This window comes from Panthera tigris, chromosome B1 (genome assembly GCF_018350195.1).
Source record: "Panthera tigris isolate Pti1 chromosome B1, P.tigris_Pti1_mat1.1, whole genome shotgun sequence".
Taxonomy (NCBI): Eukaryota; Metazoa; Chordata; class Mammalia; order Carnivora; family Felidae; genus Panthera; species Panthera tigris.
The window spans coordinates 121,776,459-121,801,215 of NC_056663.1; the positions used below are offsets into that span (position 1 = coordinate 121,776,459).

Below are 24,757 nucleotides of genomic sequence, written 5' to 3' on the forward strand. Positions count from 1 at the left end.
TTCCCTTCGCTGATGTGTGATTATGTAATTATGTTTAATAACTTCCGGTGTGCAAACACTATAACTACTCTGTCTAGTTTGCCCAGGAGCAGAGTCGAAGAAGTGCAGTTCTCTTGGGTAGACCTGTAGGGTGCCATGGAAAGAAAATTCATCATGGACACTTCGGGCAAAGTAAGTGCTACCTTTAAAATACATTTATATCATTTCCATTAGTTATCTAAAAAGTATACACTGAAACCAAGTTAAGAAACCATTTCCTCCAATCAGATTAGCAAGGATTTTTAACCACAATACCTAATGTTTTCCCACTTGTGGAAACTCAAGCATCACTGATGGGAGACTAACTTTTTAGGAACCTCCTGGGTGATAGTTTGACAATATTGTATCAAATGCTTAAAAATGTGTCTATCATTTGACCCGGAAATTTATTCCAAGGAAATAATTATGTTGTTTTTATAAATAGGTTAATCATGGCATTGTTTTTAAGAGGACAACACTGGAAACAAGATATGTCAAACACTAGGAAACTGATTAAATAAATTCTGATATATTAGTCAATAAAGTCCTAAGTGATTATTTTAAATTACCTGGAAAATACTTATAAAGCAAAGTGCAAGAACGGACTGTAAAATAGTTTTCTTAGTATGATTACACAAACACACATAGCATATCAATTGGAAAGACTTAACATATGTTACAAACAGTAATAGCTGAGTGCCAGGTTTGCCATTTTCCGCCCCCCTTTACATGTCTGAGCTTTCCAAGTTTTTTGCCTTGAGTGTGTACCATTTTGAAATTAGGAAAGTGTTTTTCATAAAGTATACACTTTTACTGGAGTTTGGTAGGTGAAAGCAGAATTATTTCATCTTGAGAAAGAAGTAGTGTTTTTCTATATAATTTTATTTGAACTTCTCTTGTGGCATTTGTCCCTTTTCTTTGTAATACAATACATATATTATCTCCTCTATCTAAATTTCTTGGAGACATAACAGAGTCAGTCAGTTCAGTATATCTTACAATTACTAGCACAAAAAAATTGCAAATGGAACATACATAAAATCATAAAGCGTACTAAGGCCACCAGATATTAAGCTCTATCAAAAGTAAAGTATTTGATCATTGCGGTACTGCTGCAAGAACTGTCAGGATGATATATGGAACAAGAGAAACGGCTTCCAGAGAGAAACCTGTAAATGTGAGAACTTCTACGTATATAGTAAAGGGGCTAATTAAGCATAAATGAAAGAAATAATCAAGAGTTCATGTTAGGACAATTCATTTAGATTCTATAACTGCACATCGCACAAAAAAATGATTTTAAGTTGGATTTAAGAATTAAACACTTAGAAGTCAAACTATAAACATCTAGAAAGAGAAGAAATATTTATTTGGTCTCTATACAGAGAGAATTTCCAAAGCATAAAAATGGGATAAATAACAAAGGAAAAGAAGCTTCTAACCAAAATTTTTAAATGTGTGTATGTGCGCACACACGCACGTAAATGCACAAAAATTAAGGTTCAAATATCAATCAGGGAAAATCACGTACAGCAAGCTGACAGACAATAACTTATTCCTTTAATGTGTAAAGAGGTCAAATGATTAATGAGAAAAACACCAAGATGCGAGTAGATACATACATTAACTCTATGACCAAATACTCCACGAAAGAGGAAAGTATATATGACTAATATAAACATGGAAAATATTCAATATTATTAGCATTCAAAAAATACTAGTAAAAGAGATTGATTTTTTGTGTCTATTAGATATTTTGGTTTCAATGACTATGGTCAGTGCTAATGAGGGTGGGATAAATGATGATATAGATATTCTTTTACTTCTAGGAATTGTGCCAAATTATTAAACATTTCTACTAAGAGATTTGGAAATCAATTCAGCCTTAGCAATGTCTCTATCTTTTCCAAAATAATTGTTACTTAAGGAAACCAGGCAAGTCAAAATTATGAACAAAGCTGTTTATCACATTAGACTTTGGAACAGTCAAAACAATGGAAATGATTACATTTGTAAGTGGTTACTAAGCAAACTGGCACATTCAAATGATGAAATACAAAGTAGCCATTTATTTATTTATTTTTAATGTTTATTTCTTTATTTTGAGAGAGAGAACAAACGAGCAGGGGAGGTGTAGAGAGAGGGAGAGAGAGAGAATCCCAAGCAGGCTCTGCCCTGTCAGCCCAGAGCCCCACGTGGGGCTCAAACCCATGAACTGTGAGATCAAGACCTGACCTGAAATCAAGAGTCAGACACTTAACCAACTGAGCCACCCGGGTGCCCCAAAAGTAGCCATTTAAAATTCTGATTACAGGGGTGCCTGGATGGCTCAGTCAGAAAAGCACATGACTTTTGATCTTGGGGTCATGGGTTTCAGTCTCACGCTGGGTGTAGTGATTACTAAAAAAAATAGTTAAAATTCTGATTACAAAGCATTTGAAGTGATGAGAAAATGCCTACTTACAAGTAAATGACAAATGGTCATTACATGGTGGCTGTCACTAGCAAAAAAGCAGAATACAAAACTGTAGACATGATCTCTACTGTATCAAAATTGTTTTAAGAGACTAGAAGGAAATATGCTAAAATTTCAGTAGGTTGCATCTAAAATTGCAGTGATCTTTTATTTATGATTTTTGTACTTTACTAATTATAACAAATAAGTGTCGTTTGTATGATCAGAATAAAAATTAATTTTTTTCACAAAAATTTTGTTGTCCTGGTGTCAACAGACAATCACATGCCGGGCAGCCATTGCGTGGAAAACAGGTTCTACTCTTGCAATTGAGGAAGTACAAGTCGATCCACCAAAGGCTCGGGAAGTTCGTATTAAGGTAAATTTAAGTCTTTTAACTTTTACCTTTGTAAGTAAATGTAAGGAAATCCTGTTTCATGAAATGAAACATATTTTATATGTAATACATATAACATTTGCATTTGGGGTCTGTCCACTTCTGTTAGTAAAATGAATTTTTTAAACTAAGATAAATGAATAGAGGTAATGAATGTTTAATATATTCTTAATATTTGTAAAATACTGGTAATTTACTCATCTACCATAATTACTTTTTAAGTATTGAAATTTTTACTTAAATTATATAACATCATAGGTCTATATACTTCACAATGTGACCTAGAAGGTGTTTTAAGTACTAACTTCTTTTCATTGAGGGAAAGGCGACAAGAACTGCATTTCCCCCTACTTCAATGATGCAAAATTGATATCAACAAATGAATATGCAATGACTAACAGACTAATGTTCCATCTCTATTGTTTGGAGCTCACACATGATAACCTCAGAAAATGTCTGAAAAAGTTCACTGTGTGGTAAATTTCAATTTCTAGGAATGAGCAGCTAGGACTCCATGATAGTCTTCAAAGTGACTTGGAAGAGTTAACAATTATTGAACAGAGCTTGGACCAGGGATGGGAAAACAATGACCTGTCAACGGCTTCTTGCCACTCTCAAATCAAACTTTTGATTAATACATCCCAAATTTTATAAAACCATTAAATACCCAAGATTAGGAGTATTATTACTCCTAATTAAACATTAATATCCACCTATCTTCTAATTTGAGATCAGGAAATTGAACACTTGACTTAATAAATAAGACAAATACTGGATGCCATATGCATCTAGTCATACTATATCTAATCAAAGCCAAAGGTGTAGGAGGATGGCTACAGGAGTAACAGAGACAAGGAATGAAGGGAATTGGAAAGATGCCAAAAGGAAAAGGTGATGGAGGGAAGTATAAAAAGACAGACAGGCAGTGAAAGACAAAACAGGAGAATTTGGGAACACTGAATAAATTATCAAGTCCATGTCTAGTGTTACACTCAAGATTTTATTTCACCAATGAGACATGGTAAAGAACAAAATGATAATTGATAAGAATGTACACAAAGAAAGAAGTTTGGTAACTGACTGCTGTTCAGAAGCTGTATTTTTCTATTTATCATCCATCCAAACAGCATTTAATTAGTCCTTATTGTGTACTGGGTCACCATCTGCTGAAATGTTTACTAGTTAATTAGTCAATATTCTCTGTTCTTACATTGATAGGCTCCTTAACTACAAAGGCTACCCCCTAAATAATAAATCCACAATAGGCTACCAAGGTAGAAGTTGCATAGCAAGAAACTCAGCAACATCACACTGAACCCTGAACAAATCAAGGTTAAGGACTGGGTCTGTTCATAAGAACAGTCAATTCCACCTCCAGTTTATGCCATGGGAAACTTCCCCAAAATAACTGCATACTCTTATTTGATATGTAGAACCAAAGTAATAAGGAGATTCCAGGCTGCTGCATACCTAAAACAACACTTCTAGCCTTTGACAGCATCTTGAAGCCATTTTAGCACTGTGGGAACCAAAACCACAGCATATTTCTCATGAGCACTTTCTCTTCACCAGGATCCTTCATTTGCCAGGATCATATACCACAGTTGTTCCCAGTGTTCCAGCTATAAATGCTGCCACTCTCACTACACACACTGGAGAACTAGTCAATATGCTCAGGCATAGGCTTTTCTGGCTGCAACCCAGGCACAGCAGTAACTTAGGGGCTACGGTACATGAAATGTTTCATTTTTATGACCAATGTCATTGGGTCAGGTCTATTGACAGATAAGAAAACTCAGGCCATTAACTAAGAAAGTTTTAAAACTTCACAACGTCAACTAAATTTTGCAATGGTTAATTTTAACTTAAATTCATTGTTACATTATTAATTTAAAGAATGCTCTCAATGTATAAATTTGAAATGTTAAAAACAGATTTTCCTAGAGCATTGGAAAAACATTCAACGGTATGGGCCTAAAATTCTTTGTTTCTCAAACATGGTGTTATTGATAATGTGGCAAAAAGTCCTTCATTGTATGTGATTGTCCATCATATTTCAAAACTATTTGATGACATAAATGTACAAAGTAGATTTCAAAAAAATCTAAGTTTATTTCCAGGTCTTAACATGTGCCACGTAACTTTGGACAAGTCATTCTAAGTCTCTGAATCTCCCTTTCCTCACCTCTAAATTGGGAATGATACAATCCACCCTGTATTCCTCTGAGCATTGTAATAGGGATCAAATGACACAGTTCAAGTAAAGAAATTTTTTTAATAATCAGTCTCAGATTAAAAGAAAAAGATAAAGGAAAATTCCAAACCAACTGATTCTAGGCTATTTAATTCTTATGCAGATGATATCTACAGGGATCTGTGGTACTGATGATCATGCAGTAAAAGGATTACTCTCCGTAAACTTTCCTTTCATCCCAGGCCATGAAGGAGCTGGGATTGTAGAGAGTATTGGCAAAGGAGTGAGCTCAGTGAAACCAGGTAGGAAGTGGGGTAATGAAACCTTCCCACAAACAGCCTCCCAAAGAGCTCCCCTGCACAGAGAAGGAACTTAAAATGCATTCACTGGGGTGCCTGGGTGGCTCAGTCGGTTAAACGTCCGACTTCAGCTCAGATCATGATCTCACAGTTCGTGAGTTCAAGCCCCGCATCGGGCTCTGTGCTGACAGCTCAGAGCGTTAGGGGTCACTGATTGTCTCAAATTCTATGTCTCCCTCTCTCTGTTCCTCCCCCGCTCATGCTCTGTCTGTCTCTCCTTCAAAAATAAATAAAAAACATTAAAAGAAATTTTTTTAATAAATAAACAAACAAATAAAATGCATTCACACACTTACAGAAGAAAAAAAACTGGTTTACCTCTAGACTCTTCTAACTAATCACATATCATTATATTAAATGTATTCAGTCATTCCAAGAGTCACATGGTTTCTCTGCTGTTTTCTCTAGCAATTCAGAGGGGCAGTAGCTGAGCCAAGAATATATCCATAACTAAATGAGAGTTGAGATAGGTGTACTTCTAAATAGACTGAAAACTATTGAGACTGCTCCTTCCATACTGTATCCCCCACATGTTTACCACAGTGCCTGTCCCATGGTTAGAATGCATTAGAATGTTTGACAGATGAATGTTCTAATCAACTGGAATATCAAACTTGAATTTTCATTGACAGGATGATGATGATATTTCAAAGAATCAAAGAAAGCAAGTATATGTTCTTCCCCAGACTACCAAAAAAGATCTGGACATAGCTATTCTTAGCCTGTCTGAAATGATTAGAGTGAAGAAGAGCAATCACACAGATTAAGATACTATAGAACCTCACAACTTGGAACCAGGCACACAAAGAGACTTAATAAAGGGCATGGTCAGGATATTTGTGAAGCTCTTACCAGGGAATTCATTTGGCAAACAATTATGAGATACCTACATTGAATCTGACACTAGGCACAGAAAGGCGACAAAAGTAAAAAGGCACGGTCTATCTCCAAGAACATAATGCAAACAGAAGAGATATATGCTCTAACTCCTCTTTAGCTTAAAAAAAAAAAAAATCCAGTGAAAGTTTTGTGTAAAACAATGAGGGGTTGGAGGAGAAAGAGTTGGAGGAGAAAGGACAAGAGAGCAAAAGTTCTCCTGAATTTGAGATCCACTACCTTTGGAATTTTTAAAGGCCAGTGAAGTTAAGATGTGCCTTATCTAAACTTACAAGAGAAACTAATGTTACACCACATGTTAACTAACTGGAATTTAAATGAAAACTTAAAAATAAAACAGCAATGGGCAATGTTATGCTGGCTACCATAATCTGCCCACAGCAAGTTTTCAAGCCATCCAATGAAATTTTTATAAACATACTATTGTATTTTTGACCCAGTAATATTTTAAACTAATACTCATATTATTATTTCTCTATATATAGGAGATAAAGTCCTCACACTCGCTATACCACAGTGTAGAGAATGCAGTTCCTGTTTGCATCCCAAGGGAAACTTCTGTGAGAAGCAAGAGTTAGTAATTTACCCCTTACTCTATTATTAAATTGCTGATATTGTATAAGCACTGACCTATATCTAAATGTGCTCTCTTCTGTCTTTATAATTCCACGTGTCGGTGCCGCCACCTGTAACTGTGTCTGTCACCGCGGAACAGTGTTCTACCTTCTTCTGGATTAATGCTGGACAAGACCAGCAGATTTACCTGCAAAGGAAAAAAGATTTATCACTCTTTCCGTGCAAGCACATTCACTGAATATACGGTTGTACCTGAGATTGCAGTGGCAAAAATTGATGCTGCTGCTCCTATGGATAAAGTTAGTATCATAAGCTGCGAGGTGTCTACAGGTTATGGAGCTGCTGTAAATTCGGCCAAGGTGAGGAAGTTACCCGTGTTAATGAGTGTCATAGTGATTTGCCTGGAAAACATCAAAATGTTCAATAGTTGTATACAGTTCCAAAGGTTCCAATGGTTGTTTTTGTTTGTTTGCTTTTCTAATTACCTATGTGTCCAGGGTTGATTTCTAATACAAACATGCTTTGTGAATTTGTAGGTCACTCGCGGTTCCACGTGCGTGGTCTTTGGACTTGGTGGAGTTGGTTCAGCCATTGTCATGGGCTGTAAAGCATCTGGTGCTTCTAGGATCATTGGGGTTGACATCAATGAGGAGAAGTTTCCCCGGGCAAGAGCATTAGGGGTCACGGATTGTCTCAACCCTCGAAACCTCAAGAAACCTGTCCAGCAGGTGGTCATGGAAATGACAAGAGTTGGTGTTGACTTTGCCTTTGAAGCCATTGGACTCAGTGATACGATGGTAGGTGGGCTTAGGGCACAGTGCATAGATGCTTAAAGAGGGTGGGGCGGGAGTGAGAAATACATGCTAAATATCCTCACATAGATGGGTATAAACTCTCCCGAACATACATTTTGGACCTGTGGACCCCAAATGTAAAAATGGAAAATAAATTCACTCTAAAATATCTATTTTAAAAATAAAAGTAATATATACTTAAAGATATGTCATTATAATACACAAAATTTAAACATTCAAAAGGCCATAATACCAGTATTCCCTTTTCTTTATTCCTAGGTCTTCAGATATACTCTTATATTTAAGTATAAACATTATTTAACTCACAAGATAATTATGGGTCCTGTATCAGAAGTCCTAGGGATATAAGGGTGGACAAAATAGGCACTACACTCTTGGATCTTACAGTTCAGAAGAGAGACTATATAGACATTTAATATGTTTTATCGTGTACCTAACATACTTGATAGACAAATAAAGGAAGTAAAGGTAGTAACATAGGTAAAAGAGAAAATAAGGCAAAATGGAGAAAAGGAGGAAGACAATAGGACAATGAGCCAGAAAAGGAAGTAAAACAAATATATAAGATATGAAAAAGTACACTGTACATCCCTGCAAAACTGAATTAAAAATAAATAAATAAAGCTTCACACACCCATATATGTATATGTTTTATTTTAATAGAAATGAGTTAGAGAACCATGGCAAGTGAGAAGTTCTGGCAAAGGCAGTGAGTAATTTTATTTAATAAATATATGGTCCTCACTATATATCAGATAGTGTTCTAAATGTCTTAAGAATGGTAAATTATTTAATCTTCATAACAATTCTATGAAGTAAGCAGTATTAGTCTTCCTTTTACAAATGAAGAAACTGAGGCATATGGAAGTTAAGTAACTTACCTAAGGTCACACAGCTAGCACAGTCTTTCCCACTAAACTCTACTGGTTCTGTAAAGAAATCCCATCACTAGCAGTGTTGAAGGTGAGGTTGAGATAGCATCTGGCCAGGAAGAGGTTCGAGATCTAGGAACACAATCCCTCAACCTCTGGTGGTAGTTGTTACTTGTGTGGGAAGGCACTTACGGTCATTATTGTTGTTATCAGATTGCTGCTTGGGATTCCTGCCACCGGAGCTATGGTGTCTGTCTGATGGTTGGGGTGGCTTCATCAAATTCACAGCTTTCCCTGAACGCACCAGATATTATCTCTGGACGGACACTGAAGGGTGTGTGTTTAGGAGGTAGGTCAACAAACAGAAGGGACTAGTTGGTTGCTCTCATGAAATCCCTTTTGACTTTGTAGAAACATACAATTCAAAATTCCTCCTCTTGGGGAAACAGAGCTATAATGATAGAGGTCTTCAAAGACTTCTCCAATAAGTCGGAGAGCTTTGCAAATAAACTTCAGTTAATTTAATTAAATAGGTTTTTTTAAGTTCAAATACAAATTTTATCTCCTACAAAATAGTTTTTGGGTTTTGCCAGTGTTTCAAACAATTCAGTCAACTTCAGTTCCAAATGCTGGTGAGTTCAAAGTTTATTCTGCTACTTTAGCAGCAAATCTTTTGGATAATTATATGCACCAACCTGGAGTTTTGGTACCAGCTTTTATCCTCCCAGAGGAGCCCTTATTTCTGAGCATTATTGACCAACAGCTTCAGTCAATTAACATTCCCATCTGCACGTAGTTCCCAATGCCATCTCTATGTGTGTATGAATACACAAAAGAGGAAATTTTGGGTAAAGGTAAGCCCAGGAGGTGGGCTATAAACTGCTAGTTTAAAAAGACCATTTTTCAACCCAGTAACATGTGAATACTGACCCAATTTTTCTCTAAAGGAATTCTAGGTAACAGAACTGTCTGTAGCAGCCACACTTAGTAACAGCAGTCAATAGCTCCTGATGTATAAATGATTTATCTTTCATGTTCAATGTCAGATTTTCAGAAGAAAATCTCCATCACAAGTTTACACTTGTTTCCTTTTGGTTGGTTTGGCATTTCTCAAATCTTATCACAATAGCCTTTTTTTTTTTTTGTTTTGCAGATTATAAAACCAGAGACTGTATTCCCCAACTAGTGACTGATTACCTGCAAAATAAAATTAATATAGATCCCTTAATAACCCATCAGTTGCCTTTTGACCAACTCCACAAAGCTTTCGAGTTGTACCATGCTGGAAAAACGTGAGTGCTTTATTTGATGATCTCCACTACCCTGAATTCACAGACAAATGACTCTTCAAACATTTCCAAGTGGTTTTGTGAGAAAGAGATGGCCACTTGGATCTTCAATATCTTTCGCACTCTCTACCTTATTTCCTACTATTACCAGGATTAGAAAAAGTTTTACCTATAAGCCCCTCTTTGGGAAAGTTCCACATCAGCTTATTTTTTAAAAATGTTCAAGGATTCCATATAATACTAAGAAGCACTTGACACTACATTGGCCAATTATGTATTACTTTTCTGGTTAGAGAAATGATCTAGAATGAATGAGTTGACATTACTGAAGTCATACAATTTTGCAAGGAATCTTAGAGGCAGAGGTTTAGATTCCACCTAGGGCACAAATCCTTCTGCACCATTTCTGACAAATGGTCACTCTGTTTCAGCTAGCAAACCTTCGGGGATGGAGTGTTCACTCAGTGTGTTCATTTATTCATTCAATGTTTATTTTGTGATGGTGCAGTGTTTGCCAGGACTGTCCTAAGTGCTAGAGACACCAGTAGAGAATAAGCAACAATAAGTAAATGAGGAATTACTCCTGTGATGAATGCTTTGATATTCTCATTCTGATTCTAAGCACATCTCCCTTTCAAATTCTCTCCCCCAATTCTACCTACATTCTCTGATTGGTAAGTGATTTAAAAAAATTTTTTTTAATCTAGGTCTTTAAGTTTTATCCTGCTTTACCACCTTCTTGGTTTTGACCTAGCATGTCAGCCAATCTGAATCAGAAATAAAGAATCAAGAAACCTCATCTGAAATTATATGAACAGATTATGGAGAATGCAGAGAGGGGATCTAGCAGACAGTATACATGCTGTAAAAGGAACACCCCCCCAAAAAATTATTATTTTTTCCTAAGAAGACACAGTGCTAGATTCCGGGGCTGACAAAAGCTGATCAGAAGCCATAGCAGAGGGTTTGGATGTCTTTGTGATCACACAGCCTGAGAAACAGTCCTCAAAGCTGAGGCCTTCCTTTCTGATGTTGGATACTGATGTTGATCCTGCTTTCACCATATCCAAGTGGTGATATTAACAATGATCCCAATCAGATGATCAAGTGATATTTCATATAGGTGAACTAGGATGAAGGTGGAATTGGGAGGGGGTACGAAGGAAAAGGTAGGCAATGCAACGTCACATAATACAGTGCATAATTGCTTTGCTGAAATCACTGTTTCTTAAGCAATTCAATCACTTTACTATTACACTTTTATGTTTCACCATCCGCTGTATTCTGCTGTTCTGAGATCCCAGATGATAAAAGGTGAAAGGGCATCCTTGGGGATATCATTCTTTTCCTGTATCACCTCTCTGATCATTCCAGTACAGTGGAAAGAGGCATACCAGAGATGGAAATGCAGTGTAATTGTGAAAAATGAAATATGTGCATCTTGAACGTAGCTGTAATAAAATAACTGCTCAGAGAACAGATATTACATAATTCGTTCTGTGACTTTAAAAAGAGAAATGATGGGATTTAGTGATGACATTGTTGATATGTCCATCAACCCAATTGATCTCTGTCACCAGTCCATGAAAGGTGTCACTGACTTATCCCTTGTTGCCATTCTCAGAGTACCTCCATAATACACAGATTTCTCTGTATCTTTCATGCCACACCAGGGTTTGCATGATTTTGCTTCTTCCTCAACATGCTGGGGTATCATAAATCTTTGGAAGGCTTTCTCAGGACACAGTAAGCCATTTTCTATGCTAAGGTCTTTAGACCATTCTATCCCTCTACCTATGAAATGTTGAGCCACGGTTCACTGCTTTCAAACACAAAAATGCATTTGGGAAATCTTGCCAATTCCACCCTTAGGTAGTAGGTATAGGACCCTCTCAGAAGAATTCTTCCATATCTACAAGCTCCAAACTCCCTCTTCAAGTCTTTGAGCCAGTATAATCATTTCTTCATTGAGGTTGAGAGATTAGGAGCAGAAAGAAAAACTCAAGCTCCTCTTATCCTGCTTTTTTTCTTATATTTTTCATCTGTCCATGAGTCATTTCTATTCTCCTTAATCTTTCAGCTTTTGAAACACAAAAGCTGACAGGAAAATTCCTCTTACAATTGCTTTAATTCAATATCCCTTCCTGATATCTGAGCCCAGAATATCCAGTTGACATAATGAGGAAAGGTCCAAGAATTAAAAAAAAAAAAAAAAAAAAAACAAAGGAAAAGAAAAGAAAGAAAAATATTTTTTAAAGGTGATTATGTTAAACATGATCCTGAAAGTCTAGTTCTGTCACCTTCTCAATAAGCTCTTCTCTCTCTGAGTATCCACTGCCACACTGTAAAACAGGGAAAATAAGAACAATGTTGTTGGATGATTTTTAAGACTGGAGATCATGTGTTTAACATGGAGATTGATATGATTGAATATAAATTTAACTCAACACTGAAGTTCAAGACTAAAATTATCTAAGCAAATTTAATCCCTAAAAATAACTATCATTAAACTGTCCTGGGTAGAGACATCACCATAAACACAAAACCTACATATAACACAATGGCACTAAATCTATATCTTTAAATAATCACTCTGAATGTAAATGGGCTAAATGCCCCAATCAAAAGACATAGGGAATCAGAATGAATGACGAAAAACAAGATCCATCTGTATGCTGCCTATAAGAGACTCATTTTTAGACCCGAGGACACCTGATTGAAAGTGAGGGGACAGAGAACCATCTATCATGCTAATGGACATCAAAAGAAAACTGGAGTAGCCATACTTATGTCAGGTAAACTAGATTTCAAAACACAGACTGCAACAAGAGATGAAGAAGGGCATTATATCATAATTGAGGGGTCTATCCATCAAGAAGAGCTAACAATTGTAAATGTTAATGCTCCCAACATGAGAGCACCCAAATATATAAATCAATTAATCACACACATAAACAAATGTATAGATAATAATATTAATTATAGGGGACTTTAATACTCCACTTACAGAAATGGACAGGTCATCTAGGCAGAAAATCAATAAGGAACAATGGCTCAGATGACACACTGGACCAGATGGACTAACAGATATATCCAGAACATTTCATCCTCAAGCAGAAGAACACATTCTTCTCAAGCACATATGGGACACTCTCAAAATAGAACACATACTGTGTCACAAAACAGCCCTCAACAATATTGAGATCATACCATGCATATTTTCAGATCACAATGCTATAAAACATGAAATAAACCACAAAAAAAAATTTTAGAAAGCCCACAAATACATGGAGGATAAAGAACATCGTACTAAAGAATGAATGGCTCAACCAGGAAATTAAAGAAGAACTTTAAAAACATATGGAAGTAAATGAAAATGAAAATATGACAGTCTAAACTCTTTGGGATGCAGCAAAGGTAGTCCTAAGAGGAAAATACACTGCAATTCAGTACTATCCCAAGATGCAAGAAAGGTCCCAAATACACAACCTAACATTACACCTAAAGGAGCTAGAAAGGCAGCACCAAAGAAAGTCCAAATCAGAAGAAAAATAATAAAAATTAGAATAGAAATAAAGAATATAGAATAAAAAAAATGAAAACAAGAACAAAACAAAACAAACAAACAAAAAATCCAGTAGAACAGATAAATGAATCTAAGAGCTGGTTTTTTGAAAGAATAAACAAAATTGATAAACCCCTACCCAGACTTCTCAAAAGAAAAGAGGACCTAAATTAAAAAAAAAAAAAAAATCACGAATGAAAGAGGAGAGATCACAACCAACAACACAGAAATACAATTACTAGAACACTATGAAAAAATACATGCCAACACACTGCACAATCTGGAAGAAATGGACAAATTCCTAGAAACTCACACACTACCAAAACTCAAATGGGAAGAAACAGAAAATTTGAACAGAACACCATTTCTGGTGAAGAAATTGAATCAGTTATCAAATAAAAGTCCTGAGTCCAATGGCTTTCCAGGGAAATTCTACCAGACATTTAAAGCAGAGTTAATACCTATTCTTCTCAAGCTATTCCAAAAAGTAGAAATGGAAGGAAAGCTTCCAGACTCATTCTGTGAAGCAAGCATTACCTTGATTCCCAAACCAAACAAAGACCCCACTGAAAAGGAAAATTACAGACCAATATCTCTGATGAACATGGATGCAAAAATTCTCAACAAGATACTAGCAAATCAAATTCAACAGTATATTAAAATACTTATTCGCCATTATCAACTGGGACTCATTCCTGGGCTGCAGGTTCAATATTTGCACAGCAATCAACGTGATACATCACAATAACAGAAGAAAGGATAAGAACCATATGATCTTATCAATAGATGCAGAAAAAGCATTTGACAAAATACAGCACCCTTTCTTAATTAAAACCATCAGGAAAGTCGGGATGGAAGGAATATACCTTAACATCAGAAGAGCCATATATGAAAGGCCCACAGCTAATATTGTCCTCAAGGGGGAAAAACTGAGAACTTTCCCCTGAGATCAGGAAAATGACAGGGATATCTACTCTCACCACTGTTCTTTAACATAGTGTTGGAAGTCCTAGCCTCAGTAATCAGACAACAGAAGAAAACAAAAGCATCCAAATTGGCAAAGAAAAAGTCAAACTTCCACTCTTCACAGATGACATGATACTCTACATGAAAAACATGAACAACTCCACCAAAAAACTGCTAGAGCTGATACAGGAATTCAGTGAATTTGCAGGCTATAAAATCAATGTACAGAAATTGGTTGCATTTATATACACCAATAAGAAGCTACAGAAAGAGATATCAGGGAATTGATCGATCCCATTTATAACTGCACCAAAAACCATAAAATACCTAAGAATAAACCTAGCCAAAGAGGTAAAAGATCTATATGCTGAAAACTATAGAAAGCTTGTAAAAAAAAAATTGAAGAAGACACAAGGAAATGGAAAAACATTCCATGTTCATGGACTGGAAGAACAAATATTGTTAAAATGTCAATACTACCCAAAGCAATCTACATATTCAATGCAATCCCAATCAAAACAGCATCAACATTCTTCATAGAGCTAGAACAAACAATCCTAACATTTGTATGGAACCACAAAAGGCCCTGAATAGCCAAAGTAAAGATGAAAAAGAAAAAGCTGGAGGCATGACAATCCCATACTTTAACCTGTCATACAAAGCTATAATCATCAAGCAGTATGGTATTGGCACAAAAACAGACACATAGATCAGAGAAATAGAATAAAGAACCCAGAAATGGACCCACAAATATAGGGCCAATTAATCTTTGGCAAAGCAGGAAAAAATGTCCAGTGGAAAAAAGACAATCTCTTTCACAAATGGTGCTGGGAGAACTGGACAGCAACATGCTGAAGAATGAAACTGGACCACTTTCTTACACCCTACACAGAAGAAACTCAAAACAGGTGAAAGACCTAAATGTGAGACAGGAAACCATCAAAATCCAAGAGGAAAAAGCAGGCAGCCACCTCTTTGACCTCAGCTGCAGCAACTTCTTACTTGACATGTCTCTGAAGGCAAGGGAAATAAAAGAAAAAACGAATCAAGATAAAGAGCTTCTGTGTGGGAAAGGAAACAATCAACAACACTGAAAGGCAACCAACGGAATGGGAAAAGATATTTGCAAATGACATATCAGATAGAGGGCTAGTATCCAAAATCTATAAAGAACTCACCAAACTCCACACCCGAAAAACAAATAATCCAGTGAAGAAATGGGCAGAAGACATGAATAGGCACTTTACCAAAGAAGGCATCCAGATGGCCAACAGACACATGAAACAATGTTCAACGTCATTCATCATCAGGGAAATATAAATCAAAGCCACACTGAGATACCACCTCATACCAGTGATAGTGGCTAAAATGAACAAATCAGGAAACTACAGATGCTGGTGAGGATGTGGAAAAACGGGAACACTCTTGCACTATTGGTGGGGATGCAAACTGGTACAGCCGCTCTGGAAAACAGTGTGGATATTCCTCAAAAAATTAAAAATAGAACTACCCTATGACCCAGCAATAGCACTGCTAATAATTTGCTCAAGGGATACAGGAGTGCTGATGCATAGGGGCCCATGTACTCCAATGTTTACAACAGCACTTTCAACAATAGCCAAATTATGGAAAGAGCCTAAATGTCCATCAACTGATGAATGGATAAAGATGTAGTTTATATATACAATGGAATACTACTTGGCAATGAGAAAGAATAAAATCATGCTATTTGCATCAATGTGGATGGAACTGGAGGGTATTATGCTAAGTGAAATAAGTCAGTCACAGAAAGACAGATATCATATGTTTTCACTCATGTGGATCATGAGAAACTTAACAGAAGACTATGGGGGGAGAGAACAGAGGAAAAATAGCTACAAACAGAGGGAGGGGGGCAAATCATAAGAGACTCTTAAATACAGAGAACAAACTGAGGGTGGATGGGGGTGAGGAAGGGGTGAAAGTGGGTGATGGGCATTGAGGAGGTCACTTGTTGGGATGAGCACTGGATGTCGCATGTAAGCCAACTTGACAATAAATTATAATTTAAAAAAAAAGAAGCGAAGGATACATGGCAGTATTTAAGAAGAGAAGGATACAAGATGATAGGGATATCCTAAACTCATCTCCTCCCACAAACACACCAAATCTACAGTCACAAATGGATCACTACCCTCTAAAAAAGATGTAAAAACTGAAAACTAGATGAAATGCTCTATACAACAGAGGATAAAAAGATCTTATTGCAATGGGGAGAAGAGGCAAAGAGACACAGTCTTCCAAAAACCCCACCCCTGGTGCAGTGATATACAATAAGGATGGATATCACCAGACAGGCGCTTGTCCCAGAGAAGCAAAGGGTTGGTACCCTACATCAGGCACCTTGGCCACTGGGATTTGTACCAGCCCAGGGAGATGAGACCCAAGAATGTCTAGCTTGGAAAACCAACCAGGGCTGAAAGTAGTTACTTAAGTGCTATAGGAAACTGACATTTCCTTCTTGGAAGGCTCATGTATGGTCTTGCTTACCCTAAGATCCAGAAAAAAATCAGCAGATTGAAAATATCTAGACAATATGTGAGGGAGATTAATTTACTAATCTAGGGTTATCAGCTGGAGGAATAGGGGCCAGTTGAGCTGTTCATCAGAACTGGAGACACTGGCAGATGCTATTGTTGCACTCTCCATAAAACCTGCTAGCATAGTTGAGCAAGCTTGGATACAGCACACTTCCATGGCCTTGCTGGGACAGGGGGTGAGTAGTTATGGCACTTACTGAGGCCAGAGGGCACAAGTGGTTACAATGCTCCCCTGTTCCCTAGCTGGAGCAGGAAATCTCCTGGTACTTAGCTAAAGTCTTTGAGCATGAACAGTTCTGACACTCCCCTGCCCCTGACCAAAGCTGGGAAGCGCAAGTAGTCCAGCATTGTTCTAAACAGCCTAAAGCCCATGTGTGCACATAGATGAGGCATGCTCTTGCTGCACTGCTGAAGCCCACAGATACATGGAGTCAAGACATTTTTCCACTGCCTTTCTGAAACCCATGAGCATGCCCTGCCCCCTACACCCTGCCTAGCTAAAACCAAGAGGCACATACAATCAAAACAAGGGATGCTCCTTGATCACCTGGTCTTTGTGGCCAAGAGGGAGGGCATTCCAGAGCTCTACAAAAATGTAACAATCAGAAATACAGTTCTTGGAAGACTACCACCCCCAGGGCACTGTACAGACAACAGACTGAAACACAACCCCAATACTCCTGTGACAAAGGCCTATTTACTTCATCTGGTACTCTAGCTTAAGGGACAGGCTTAAGGTTTCTCATACATGTAAAGGCTAAGGAGGCCTTCCAGGGAACATAAGCAGGAAAATATCATCCTTATGCACCTCCTTGGCATTGCTACACCTAAACAAGATTTCCCAGAAAAAAGCTTAAACACTCATCTAAAACCCTGATTCTTACAACTGTCACCTAGGGAACACCTCTGGACCTTCTGGTCTGGAGGCCAACAGAGATTAAAATTCCAGCTCCACTGATCTATACTTATTAGCATACTTTAAAAGGTGTTGCCTGAGGGTCTGGCTTCCAATCAGCCTGAAATTAGTGCTAATGAAATTCCTCTCCTGGGTCACTGATACACTGACACAGGGTCACTTGGAACACCTTCAACAATGGGGGCATAGCAAGAATAAATCAGGTGATTCAGACAATCACAAAAGTTTGAGAAATGAAAAAGGGCCAGGGCAAGGTTGAACAGGAAGGATCATCACTAAAACAAGGCCGCTCCTTCAACATTGAGAAGGTAGCCATTTCACCTCATATGGAAATATGGAGAGTCAATAAAAATGAGAAAACAGAAATATTTTCCAAACAAAAGAGCAAGGCCAAACCTCAGAAAAAGACCTTAATTATATAAAGATAGGTAATCTACCTAATAAAGAACCTAAGAAATGGTCAAAAAGATGCTCACCAAACTCAAAAGAATGGCTAAACACAGTAAGAACTTCAACAATGAGATAAGAAACATAAATACCAAACAGAAGTCACATAAGCACCAAACACAGCTGAAGAATACAATAATAAACTGAAAAACACACTATAGGGGTTCAACAACAGACTGGATGAGGTAGATAAATGGATCAGTGAGCTAGAAGATAAAGCAATGAAACTCATACAGACAGAGCAGCAAAAAGAAAAGGGACATTTTTCAAAATACAGAAAACTTAAGGGACCTCCGGGACAACATTCACATTACAAGGGCCCTAGAATAAGGAGAGAAAAGGGGCAGAAAATTTATTTGAAGTAGTAATAGTTGAAAATTTCTCTAACGTAAGGAATAAACAGACATCCAGATCCAGGAAGTCCAGAGAGTTCCAAATAAGGTTAATTCAAAGAAAGCTACACAGGAAGATGGTGGCGTAGGAGGAAGCTGGGCTCACCGCGCGTCCTGCTGATCACTTAGATTCCACCTACACCTGCCTAAATAACCCAGAAAACTGCCAGAAGACTAGCAGAATGGAGTCTCCGGAGCCAAGCGAGACGAGAGGCCCACGGAAGAGGGTAGGAAGGGCAGAGAGGCGGTGCGCGCTCCACGGACTGGCAGGAGGGAGCCAGGGCAGAGGGGCGGCCCGCCGGCCAAGCAGAGCCCCAAGTCTGGCTTGCAAAAGCAGAGGGGCCGGACGGAGTGTGTTCCGACAGCAAGCAGGACTTAGCATCTGAGAGGTCATAAGTTAACAGCTCTGCTTGGAAAGCGAGAAGGCTGGATGACAACAGGAGGGGGAGTTGCTGAGCTCCAGGACGCAGAGACCAGTTTGGCAGTGAACAAGGCGCTAGCCAGCGCCATCTCCCTCGCCCATCCCCCAGCCAAAATCCCAAAGGGAACCGGTTCCTGCCAGGGAACTTGCTTGCTCCACGCAAACACCCAACGCTGTGCTTCTGCGGATCCATCCCTCCGGTGGCGGGTCTGACTCCCTCCTGGTGCCACAGGGCCCCTCCCGAAGCAGATCTCCAAAGGAAAAGCGAGCTGAGCCTGCCCCCCAACCCGGCCCTGTGCACCTTGCCGATCCACCCCAGCTAATATGCCAGATCCCCAGCACCACAACCCTGGCAGTGTGCAAGTAGCCCAGATGGACCACGCCACTCCACAGTGAATCCCGCCCCTAGGAGAGGGGAAGAGAAGGCACACACCAGTCTGACTGTGGCCCCAGCGGTGGGCTGGGGGCAGACATCAGGTCTGACTGAGGCCACACCCACCAACGCAAGTTATTCAAGACAGCACAGGGGAAGTGCCCACAGTCCCGCACCACTCCAGGGACTATCCAAAATGACGAAACGGAAGAATTCCCCTCAGAAAAATTTCCAAGAAATAACAACAGCTAACTAACTGATCAAAAATGATTTAAACAATATAACGGAACGTGAATTTAGAATAATAGTCATAAAATTAATCTCTGGGCTTGAAAACAGTATAAAAAACAGCAGAGAATCTCTTGCTACAGAGATCAAGGGACTAAGGGACAGCCAGGAGGAGCTGAAAAATGCTACCAATGAGCTGCAAAATAAAATGGAGACAACTACGGCTCAGATTGAAGAGGCAGAGGAGAGAATAGGTGAACTAGAAGATAAAATTATGGAAAAAGAAGAAGCTGAGAAAAAGAGAGATAAAAAAATCCAGGAGTGTGAGGGGAAAATTAGAGAACTAAGTGATGCACTAAAGAGAAATAATCTACGCATAATTGGTATTCCAGAGGAGGAAGAGAGAGGGAAAGGTGCTGAAGGTGTACTTGAAGAAATCATAGCTGAGAACTTCCCTGATCTGGGAAAGGAAAAAGGCATTGAAATCCAAGAGACACAGAGAACTCCCTTCAGACGTAACTTGAATCGATCTTCTGCACGACATATCATAGTGAAACTGGCAAAATACAAGGATAAAGAGAAAATTCTGAAAGCAGCTAGAGATAAACGTGCTCTAACATATAAAGGGAGACCTATAAGACTCGTGAGCGATCTCTCTACTGAAACTTGGCAGGCCAGAAAGGAATGGCAGGCGATCTTCAATGTGATGAACAGAAAAAATATGCAGCCGAGAATCCTTTATCCAGCAAGTCTATCATTTAGAATAGAAGGAGAGATAAAGGTCTTCCAAAACAAACAAAAACTGAAGGGATTCGTCACCACTAAACCAGCCCTACAAGAGATCCTAGGGGGATCCTGTGAAACAAAGTACCAGAGACATCGCTACAAGCATGAAACCTATGGACATCACAATGACTCTAAACCCATAACTTTCTATAATAACACTGAATGTATATGGACTAAATGCACTAACCAAAAGACATAGGGTATCAGAATGGATCAAAAAACAAGACCCATCTATTTGCTGTCTACAAGAGACTCATTTTAGACCTGAGGACACCTTCAGATTGAGAGTGAGGGGATGGAGAACTATTTATCATGCCACTGGAAGTCAAAAGAAAGCTGGAGTAGCCCTACGTATATCAGACAAACTAGACTTTAAATTAAAGGCTGTAACAAGAGATGAAGAAGGGCATTATATAATAATCACGGGGTCTATCCATCAGGAAGAGCTAATAATTATAAATGTCTATGCACCGAATACAGGAGCCCCCAAATATATAAAACAATTACTCACACACATAAGCAACCTTATTGATAAGAATGTGGTAATTGCAGGGGACTTTAACACTCCACTTACAGAAATGGATAGATCATCTAGACACACGGTCAATAAAGAAACAAGGGCCCCAAATGATACATTGGATCAGATGGACTCGACAGATATATTTAGAACTCTGCATCCCAAAGCAACAGAATATACTTTCTTCTCGAGTGCACCTGGAACATTCTCCAAGATAGATCATATACTGGGTCACAAAACAGCCCTTCATAAGTTTACAAGAATTGAAATCATACCATGCATACTTTCAGACCACAATGCTATGAAGCTTGCAATCAACCACAGGAAAAAGTCTGGAAAACCTCCAAAAGCATGGAGGTTAAAGAACACCCTACTAAAGAATGAACGGGTCAACCAGGCAATTAGAGAAGAAATTAAAAAATATATGGAAACAAACGAAAATGAAAATACAACAATCCAAACGCTTTGGGATGCAGCGAAGGCAGTCCTGAGAGGAAAATACATTGCAATCGAGGCCTATCTCAAGAAACAAGAAAAATCCCAAATACAAAATCTAACAGCACACCTAAAGGAAATAGAAGCAGAACAGCAAAGACAGCCTAAATTGAGCAGAAGAAGAGAAATAATAAAGATCAGAGCAGAAATAAACAATATAGAATCTAAAAAAACTGTAGAGCAGATCAACGAAACCAAGAGTTGGTTTTCTCAAAAAATAAACAAAATTGATAAACCTCTAGCCAGGCTTCTCAAAAAGAAAAGGGAGATGACCCAAATAGATACAATCATGAATGAAAATGGAATTATTACAACCAACCCCTCAGAGATACAAGCAATTATCAGGGAATACTATGAAAAATTATATGCCAACAAACTGGACAACCTGGAAGAAATGGACAAATTCCTAAACACCCACACACTTCCAAAACTCAATTAGCAGGAAAGAGCTTGAATAGACCCATAACCAGCGAAGAAATTGAATCAGTCATCAAAAATCTCCCAACAAATAAGAGTCCAGGACCAGATGGCTTCCCAGGGGAGTTCTACCAGACGTTTAAAGCAGAGATAATACCTATCCTTCTCAAGCTATTCCAAAAAATAGAAAGGGAAGGAAAACTTCCAGACTCATTCTATGAAGCCAGCGTTACTTTGATTCCTAAACCAGACAGAGACCCAGTAAAAAAAGAGAACTACAAGCCAAGATCCCTGATGAATATGGATGCAAAAATTCTCAATAAGATACTAGCAAATCGAATTCAACGGCATATAAAAAGAACTATTCACCATGATCAAGTGGGATTCATTCCTGGGATGCAAGGCTGATTCAACATTCGCAAATCAATCAACGTGATACATCACATTAATAAAAGAAAAGATAAGAACGATATGATCCTGTCAATTGATGCAGAAAAGGCCTTTGACAAAATCCAGCATCCTTTCTTAATAAAAACCCTCGAGAAAGTCGGGATAGAAGGAACATACTTAAACATCATAAAAGCCATTTATGAAAAGCCCACAGCTAACATCATCCTCAATGGGGAAAAACTGAGAGCTTTTTCCCTGAGATCAGGAACACGACAGGGATGCCCACTCTCACTGCTGTTGCTTAACATAGTGTTGGAAGTTCTAGCATCAGCAATCAGACAACAAAAGGAAATCAAAGGCATCAAAATTGGCAAAGATGAAGTTAAGCTTTCACTTTTTGCAGATGACATGATATTACACATGGAAAATCCGATAGACTCCACCAAAAGTCTGCTAGAACTGATACATGAATTCAGCAAAGTTGCAGGATACAAAATCAATGTACAGAAATCAGTTGCATTCTTATACACTAACAATGAAGCAACAGAAAGACAAATGAAGAAACTGATCCCATTCACAATTGCACCAAGAAGCATAAAATACCTAGGAATAAATCTAACCAAAGATGTACAAGATCTGTATGCTGAAAACTATAGAAAGCTTATGAAGGTAATTGAAGAAGATATAAAGAAATGGAAAGACATTCCCTGCTCATGGATTGGAAGAATAAATATTGTCAAAATGTCAATACTACCCAAAGCTATCTACACATTCAATGCAATCCCAATCAAAATTGCACCAGCATTCTTCTCGAAACTAGAACAAGCAATCCTAAAATTCATATGGAACCACAAAAGGCCCCGAATAGCCAAAGTAATTTTGAAGAAGACCAAAGCGGGAGGCATCACAATCCCAGACTTTAGCCTCTACTACAAAGCTGTAATCATCAAGACAGCATGGTATTGGCACAAAAACAGACACATAGACCAATGGAATAGAATAGAAACCCCAGAACTAGACCCACAAACGTATGGCCAACTCATCTTTGACAAAGCAGGAAAGAACATCCAATGGAAAAAAGACAGTCTCTTTAACAAATGGTGCTGGGAGAACTGGACAGCAACATGCAGAAGATTGAAACTAGACCACTTTCTCACACCATTCACAAAAATAAACTCAAAATGGATAAAGGACCTGAATGTGAGACAGGAAACCATCAAAACCCTAGAGGAGAAAGCAGGAAAAGACCTCTCTGACCTCAGCCGTAGCAATTTCTTACTTGACACATCCCCAAAGGCAAGGCAATTAAAAGCAAAAATGAACTACTGGGACCTTATGAAGATAAAAAGCTTCTGCACAGCAAAGGAAACAACCAACAAAACTAAAAGGCAACCAACGGAATGGGAAAAGATATTTGCAAATGACTATCAGACAAAGGGCTAGTATCCAAAATCTATAAAGAGCTCACCAAACTCCACACCCAAAAAACAAATAACCCAGTGGAGAAATGGGCAGACAACATGAATAGACACTTCTCTAAAGAAGACATCCGGATGGCCAAGAGGCACATGAAAAGATGCTCAACGTTGCTCCTCATCAGGGAAATACAAATCAAGACCACACTCAGATATCACCTCACACCAGTCAGAGTCGCCAAAGTGAACAAGTCAGGAGACTATAGATGCTGGAGAGGATGTGGAGAAATGGGAACCCTCTTGCACTGTTGGTGGGAATGCAAATTGGTGCAGCCACTCTGGAAAACAGTATGGAGGTTCCTCAAAAAATTAAAAATAGACCTACCCTATGACCCAGCAATAGCACTGCTAGGAATTCACCCAAGGGATACAGGAGTACTGATGCATAGGGGCACTTGTACCCCAATGTTTATAGCAGCACTCTCAACAATAGCCAAATTATGGAAAGAGCCTAAATGTCCATCAACTGATGAATGGATAAAGAAATTGTGGTTTATATACACAATGGAGAACTACAGGGCAATGAAAAAGAATGAAATATGGCCCTTTGTAGCAACGTGGATGGAACTGGAGAGTGTGATGCTAAGTGAAATAAGCCATACAGAGAAAGACAGATACCAAACGGTTTCACTCTTATGTGGATCCTGAGAAACTTGACAGAAACCCATGGGGGAGGGAAAGGAAAAAAAAAAAAAAAAGAGGTTAGAGTGGGAGAGAGCCAAAGCATAAGAGACTCTTAAAAACTGAGAACAAACTGAGGGTTGATGGGGGGTGGGAGGGAGGGGAGAGTGGGTGATGGGTATTGAGGAGGGCACCTTTTGGGATGAGCACTGGGTGTTGTATGGAAACCAATTTGACAATAAACTTCATATGTTGAAAAAAATAATAAAATAAAATAAAATATAAGAACCAGAAAGA

General features: G+C 38.4%; 1 protein-coding gene across 1 annotated transcript; it reads left to right on the forward strand.

Moving 5' to 3' along the window:
* The first annotated feature begins 135 nt into the window (after positions 1-135).
* Positions 136-11,168, forward strand: LOC102970894 (alcohol dehydrogenase 1-like). Its single transcript, XM_007080972.2, has 9 exons — positions 136-171; positions 2,751-2,852; positions 5,228-5,366; positions 6,806-6,893; positions 7,036-7,255; positions 7,433-7,693; positions 8,797-8,932; positions 9,737-9,873; positions 11,142-11,168. Exons 1-9 carry the CDS (start codon positions 136-138, stop codon positions 11,166-11,168), a joined length of 1,146 nt encoding a protein of 381 aa, XP_007081034.2.
* Positions 11,169-24,757: the final 13,589 nt, after the last annotated feature.